General features: G+C 31.8%; 1 protein-coding gene across 2 annotated transcripts; it reads right to left on the reverse strand.

The window, feature by feature from the left end:
* Positions 1–2,796, reverse strand: LOC125191374 (calcium-dependent protein kinase 32-like). 2 transcript variants are annotated; one of them, XM_048088920.1, is made up of 9 exons: positions 2,486–2,796; positions 1,918–2,409; positions 1,650–1,773; positions 1,437–1,580; positions 1,159–1,311; positions 974–1,089; positions 739–906; positions 440–670; positions 1–347 (listed from the first exon to the last, which is right to left on the reverse strand). In XM_048088920.1, the coding sequence occupies exons 2-9, from the start codon at positions 2,389–2,391 to the stop codon at positions 201–203; spliced, it is 1,557 nt and encodes a 518-aa protein (XP_047944877.1). In that variant the 5' UTR covers positions 2,392–2,409; positions 2,486–2,796; the 3' UTR covers positions 1–200. The 2 variants fall into 2 exon arrangements, with proteins under 2 accessions (XP_047944877.1, XP_047944878.1); XM_048088921.1 differs by having other exon boundaries at positions 1,918–2,372; positions 2,486–2,794.
* Positions 2,797–7,818: the final 5,022 nt, after the last annotated feature.

Below are 7,818 nucleotides of genomic sequence, written 5' to 3' on the forward strand. Positions count from 1 at the left end.
TTAAACTGTAATACTCCATTGAATACTCCTATATATTGGCAGAAAATACTTACAACTCCTATACTAAGGAAAAAATTAAACCATTCACTTTTTCTTGAAACAAAAAAATTAAAGCAAGGGTGGCAACACTTACACAACCTATATCTCTACTCTTTACCAACAAAACCAAGAAAATTTCATCAAAAACCAAAACAACATTCTCAGCTACTCATCTGAAGTGAGCCATCCTTCATCAGCTTTTGGCTGAGGCTGTTGTACCGCTCTCGTGAATACTGCCTCGATGCCTTCCTCCAGTCCGTCCCCGCCTTCATCATAGCTGCAAACTCCTCATAACTTATGCGTCCGTCCTGCAAACTCATCCTTAGTTTTCACGCGATCTCACGAGATTATACGAGGCAAAACATTAGTGTGAAACAAGATAACAATTCAATAAACTGACCTTATCTGCATCAACATCTTGGATTATGGCATTGATGACTTCTTCACTCAACACCTCTGCCTCGTCCGTGAGGGAATCCCTCAGTTCCTCGATCTCTATGTAGCCAGTTTCGTTCTTGTCAAAGAACTCAAAGGCCTTGCGCAGATGATCATCGCTGCCCATCTTCCTCAGGTGCACAGAGATCGCGACAAACTCTCCATAGTCAAGGAAACCATCCTTATCCACATCGCCCTGCACAAGACACGTTTCGTGAGAATCTAAACCATTAACCCGAAGAGACTATCACAAGACACACTCACAGCTTCCATGAGAAATTGAATGTCGGTTTCAGGGATATGATGGCCGAGCTTGTGCAGACCGGCCCTCAACTCATTCATGTCGATTTTCCCCCTGTTGCTCGTGTCCATCATCTGGAATCCGTCTTTGATCCCGGCCACTTCCTCCACAGACAAGTGCTGAGCAATGACCTGTGCATTTGGGAGAGAAATTTAGCGTATGCGACAGAGCAACGAGCTGAGAAACGTGAAGTAATACCCTTAAAGCTCTCTTCTTGAGCTTGTTCATAGTCGAGAACTGTTTCAGTCTGGCTCTCACAGTTTCTCCAAGAGAAACATTAGGAGCACTTTTCGCGTTCTGCAACCAAGGATGACCTGCAATTGGCAGCGACACTCGTCAGAAAATGACTCGAATATGAGCACAATGCACGCAGCCTGCGTTACCTAGAACTTCCTGTGCTGTAGGGCGTTGTTTGGGGTCGGGATTGAGCATCTTCTTGACCAGGTCCTTGGCTCTATCAGAGACCTTAGGCCAAGGATCCCGTTTGAATTCCACATTCGAACGAATGATTGCTTGAGCCACACCTTGTTCAGTTTCTGTAGTTCAACATAAGGATTATGTCAAACTAAACTAAACTAGTTACCAAAATACATGTCAAAATGGAACCAAGAACAGTTACTATACGTGAAAGTATGTCGAGAGAAGGGACAAGATAACGAACCGGCCCAGAAAGGCGGGAAACCACATAATAAGATGTAGAGGATGACACCAGCACTCCACACATCTACCTCTGGACCATAGTTTCTCTTTAGCACCTCTGGGGCCATATAGTACGGACTTCCCACAATCTCGTTGAATCTTTGCCCTGCACGGTGTCAAAACAGATTAAGACAGGACTTGAAGGAATGCAAATACTACTCAGTTTGTTCTTTACCAGGATTGAAGAAGACTGAAAGTCCGAAATCAATGGCCTTAAGTGCTGCTGTCTCCTTCATGTTTGCGAACAAAAAGTTCTCGGGCTTCAGATCACGGTGCATCACCCCGTGCTCATGGCACACCTGCAACATTAGAATACAATTAGGAATGACACAATTCAACCAATAAAAGGCAACATCTACTTAAACAAAGACTCAATAAACACCACCAACATCATATTTTCACAATAAAAATCTACAATCTTGATCCCTAAGGTGCAATTAGACCTGAATGACTTCAACGATGGTTCGAGTAACGGCTGCAGCAGCCCTCTCGGTGTAATGGCCTCGAGAGACAATCCGGTCGAAGAGCTCACCGCCCTCACAGAGCTCCATAACCAAGTGGACAGCATGATCATCCTCATAGGCATCCTTCAAGCTCACAATGTTGGGATGCTTAGGCAATTTCCTCATGATCTCAACCTCTCTCCTAACATCATCAATGTCCACACTAGTCCTCAGCTTCTTCTTGGATATGGATTTGCAGGCTAACCTCTCCCCGGTGGCCTTGTCAGTGCACATGTATGTCACCCCAAACTCGCCACGCCCGAGCTCGCGCCCGAGCTCGTAGAACTCCTCCAGATCATGCCCTGTCGTTGGATTGCTCAGCACATAGGATTTTGGCACGCCGAAATCTGTTGCAAATGGATTTGTTGTATGCTTCTCATCGGATGTTTTTGGTACTGCACAGCAATTTCCCATCACAGACCAAAGAGGATTCTGAGAATTTCACAGAAATCAGGGATAAAGATTCAATCTTTGACACACAGAAGCTATAATAATTGAAAATTCTCACCTTTCTTGAAGATTACGACGATCAAGATCGAATCTTTCGTATCAAGAATTTGAAGTTAAGAAGTAAAACGAAAAGGTTAATGCTTGAAATGCTTCAAAACTCAAACTGCAAATATTGGATTCTTGAAGACTGAAAATTTCAGAGGGAAACAAACACCCAGATAAAGGTGCAAGCTTTTTCTCAAGAAAACAAGATGAAAGTTAAAAGTTAATTAATGGAATTTCATAGTATGATTTTTGGAGCTGGACAAGGAGATTTATGGGAGGGGAAGGGGTTTGGGATGGAAGAAAATGTTGAAACACAGAATTTTGCCTCACATTTCATGGGATAGAGACATTTGATTTACCAATATTTTATTATTTCGTACTAGTATATTGTATTTGTAACTGAATTAGGAATTATTTTCTTTTGACAAATTTAAAATCTACAAAGAAAAATCTTACCGTTTTATCCTAAAAGGGATCATATTAACAAATTAATCAAAAAAAGGAACAGTTTAGAGAATGACTACTATAATGGCAATGTTGATCACTTTAAATATTTGATTCTCATTACTTTCAGTTTGATTATCCAATTGCACCATGATTTTAAGGAGTACTTAATTATCTCGATGGTTCCAAGTAAAAATATTCTAAAAGTAAGTATATATTTTTAGCAATTTAGTCCCCACAGAAACCATTAAGAAATTAAAAAAATTATACTACCTCTCACAAAAGTTAAGATAGAAGAAGAATTAAACTTTAATCGAATAATTATTTTAAGGTATGTGACAGGCAATATATGGATCAGACCTTAATAAATTCATAATTTAAATAGGAGTATTTTTAGTTAAACAGTTAGCCAGCTGGGCGACTTTCTAGAAGCCCACCAATAGAGTCGAATTAATCAATTCAATAGCTGAAATTACCATAACTTTAATTGTTCGGATAACTTATAGTTTGGTCTAGTGATCATAGATTAACAATTCCAAACATCAATTTTATAGTATTTTTATTGCTACAAGCCTACAACTGTTTATGTTGATAAAATGTCTAATTTCTCATTATCCCACAAAATATAAAATTATCTTTGTTATCTATATAAAACATAATGAAACGACTCCTTACGAGTAATTAAATAAAGAGATATTGACATGTAATATCACGAAACTTTCAAAAAGTTGGGTTTTTCTCACGAACTTTAAAATTGGCAAATAATATCACGAACTTTACCCCCGGTTTGTTTTTTCCCACGAATGAAAATATTCATGTTATTTTAATAGATTGAAGAACAATTTTGTAGGGTGTGCTTCAAGAAAAACTATCTTCAAAGATTGAAAAATTTGAAGCTCTCAAAATTGTTGTCGAGAAATTGCGAAAACAAATTCATATCATGATATTATTTGTGGGAATTTTTTCATTGGTGGAAAAAAACAAACCAAGGATAAAGTTTGTGATATTATTTGCCAATTTTAAAGTTCTTGGGAAAAACCCAACTTTTTGAAAGTTTCGTAATATTACATGCCAATATCCCTTGAATAAACGATTGCTGCACCATGGAGGGGCACTTTTGTCAATTAGATGAGAAATAAAAAGTCATCTTTTGTCAAGAATCGCGTGATACATGAACGGTAGAGGTTCTGTTAGAAATCTTGTCACGATTTCTTCAATTCTTAAATATCATAGTAATAAAAAATAAATATGGAAATCATATCATATTATTCAATGAAATGTAAGACTTTACACACTTCTTACTTCATAGAACCTTCTAGATGGATAGATTACATTTCTTACAATTAAATGAAAAAAAGGAAAACATGATTAGTAGTAGTATTAATTTTATAATTGATTATCGAACTATGGTAATTATATTAAATTAATTATTAAACTCTAATTTGTTTCAAAATGAATGCTACCTTCGTTTTTTTAAATGGAAACTTTTAAAATGACACAAGTTTTAATGCAAATTTGCTAAAAATAAGAGAGATGAAGAAAATAAATGGTTAAAGACTTTAGGCCATGTTTGATTGCCAGGATTCTGTCTAGGAAAGTAATCTAATTCCTTAAATTTTAAATTCCTATGTTTGTTTCGATTTTTAATCAAACAAGGACAGTAATCAGAATCCGAGAACAAAGAAAGTTAGTACAACTTTCCAGAATTCTGAATCCTAACTTTTCTTAGGTATTCTTTTTCCCAGTTCTAGGATTCTTACATATTTAAGCAATATAGTACAGTTATTATTATTATTATTATTATTATTATTATTATTATTATTATTATTATCATCATCATCATCATCATCATCATCATCATCATCATCATCATCATCATCATCATCATCATCATCATCATCATCATCATCATCATCATCATCATCATCATCATCATCATCATCATCATCATCATCATCATCATCATCATCATCATCATCATCATCATCATCATCATTATTATTATTATTATTATTAATGACAATTTTTTAAAAATAAATTAAAATTATAAATCATACTTAATTTTACTATATTAAAACTATCATAATTATAACTATATTTTATAATAATTCATAATATAAATTAATAATTTATTAAATAATTAAAATATAATTATATAATATAAATCATATAATAAATAATAATTATTATATTTTATAAATTAATATTTAATCAATAAAGTCATAGTGCACATTTAATTTATAAAATTTATTCAATTATACTATATGTAAAATATTATAATTATAATATAATAATTATTGTATTTATTATTATAATAAATGAGTATAATACTCCATGTAACTATAATAATAATTATATTATTATATATTAAGATGAATAATCCATATTTAAACTATCCATCGTAGTAATTAATATAATAATATAATTATTATTATTTATAATTAATAATTTATTAAAATTGTACAATATTATTATGTTTTATAAATAAAAATAATAATAAGTATATTTTTTGTTTGGTGTTTAAATTAAGTATAAATTTGAAAATCTTGATATTTTCCAAACACAGGAAAATAAAATTACTATGAATCATATTCCTGGGATTCATTTTCCCAGGAATCATTTTCCTTGCCAACTTTACTTTCCCGCCAACCAAACAGGAGTAAGGGAGACGAAATAAGGTAGTGAAATTAGTGTCAGCATATCGTGAGATCCATTTTCTAAAAATGAAAATTTTCTATTTTTAAAAACAGATTAAAAAGAAAAGAGCTTTTATCTTTAAAAAACGAAGTACTAAACTATATATTTTATATATTATTTAAAATATAATTAAAGTAATTATTTAGTTGTAGTAAATGACAATTCAAATACCAACTGACCGTTTCTTTTTAAGTTAATTTGATAAATTATGAGTTCAATAACAACCCATTGAGATCTAGTTTATTGGGTCGATTACTAGCAGACGAAGGGAATAAACAAAAGGATTACCATATTTTCATCGGTTGTCTCCTAATTAACGAGGGTTCAAAATATAACAAAAACAAATTTAACCATGATATTTTCAAAGATAAATCTCAAATTTCATTGTTAATTATTTTTATTTGATGAAGAGCCCATGTCGTAGAAAATATTGTTGATAAGATTATAGCAACAGGACGATAATAATTTTTCGATAACTGTCCTACATTTTCTAACAGTAACTTTTGATTTTAATTTACCTAGTTAAAATAACTTATACTCCCTTTGTCTCCTATTAATTGTCCATTTTCGTTCCGGTAAGAGTTTTAAGAAATATAAAGAAAAATGAGTTAAAAAATTAGTGGAATATGAGTCTCACTTTTATTTATTGGTTTTATAATAAAATGTGAGCGGAATAAGTTAGTGGAAGTGGAGCCTACTTACCATTTATGGTAAAAGTGAAAGTGGACAATTAATGAGGGACGGATAAAAATGGTAAAAGTCGGCAATTAATTTGGAGCGGAAGGAGTATTTATTTTCTAAAAATCAACAATAAAAGAAAAAACATGTAACAAACAATAAACAGTGCAACAATAATAGTAATTATACTAGTACTATATATATTAAACAAAATCAAATTTACATATCATTTCAAACACTAGAAAGATTTATGTCTGAGTTTGTTGGGTCATCATAAGTTGTTAGATCATCTATTCTATTATAGGGAGTTGAGATCCTCTTCTAACATAAGTCTAGTCATCATAAGTCTAGTTATGCTCAGACTTTAATCCTATGTTGCATCTTACCAAAGAGCTTCATCAACATATTGGTACAGATTCCATATATCAATTTGAAGAGTTGCAATTTTTTGCCTATTTTACACTAAAAAAATACTACCAGTACGTATATATGTAAAAACATCATCGTCATTTTCTTCTATCTTCTGATAAAATAAATTCTTCTTATGACATTTAATTATTATTGCAAAATTAGCAATTTTAACAACTGTTATACATGTTCATTTTGTGGGACATTATCAATTATTTTAGTACGAGCACGACCTAAACGTATCAAAAAGAAACTTCTACAAAACATTCGGCTAATAAATAGTTCCTTTGTAATGAAGAATTATTCTTTGGATAAAATATTAAATAATCATTGTTCAACGTGTGATTCTGCGGTTATGACTTGGGTAGCAGTGCCAACCAAATGGATTAATTAATTAATTCATTAAAATCAGACAAATTATTTTTTATTACACAGGTTAATGTATACAGTATTAATTAATAATTCGATTACAACAACAAAAAACAACACGTTGTCGAATGTAATCAACAGTCAAAATAATATTTTAAAAAGGACAATTATTTAGAGACATAATGTTTTGCTATAACTGAAATTAATTTATAATTTTCTATTAATTTTTTACATTTGATTAATTATAAGGATTATAATAGAATTTTATATTTAAAATCAAATCTGTTCATCTAATAAGTTGAAGATCACAATAAGAAATGTTAGTAGGGTTTATTGTACATATTTTATTTTATTTCTATGCAAATCCAGAAAAAGAAATACTTGACCTCAAAATTTATTTTGTCTATTAAACAGCGAGCAGCATCATTAAAATTATTTATTTGTGGTATACATATGCAGTTCGCGCACACATTTTTGGGAAATATTTAATTTTACTTTTTGGAAGATTGGACTAAATAAGTACTCCATTTGGAAGGAACAAGTTTTCTTTGGCATATCACACGCATCATTTCTTTTTCTTTTTTTCTTTCTTGAATAAAAGTTAAAGAGAAGCTTCCTCAAAATAGTGGTAATAGATAATCTAGAATGAAGAATAGAATTTTCTGCTTTACAATAATTTTCTTCACCTTGAACATGTTTACAACTTTTCCTCTTGACTTGAATCTCCCATCTTAAAATTATTGACACTTC

This window comes from Salvia hispanica, chromosome 5, assembly GCF_023119035.1.
Source record: "Salvia hispanica cultivar TCC Black 2014 chromosome 5, UniMelb_Shisp_WGS_1.0, whole genome shotgun sequence".
Lineage (NCBI taxonomy): Eukaryota > Viridiplantae > Streptophyta > Magnoliopsida > Lamiales > Lamiaceae > Salvia > Salvia hispanica.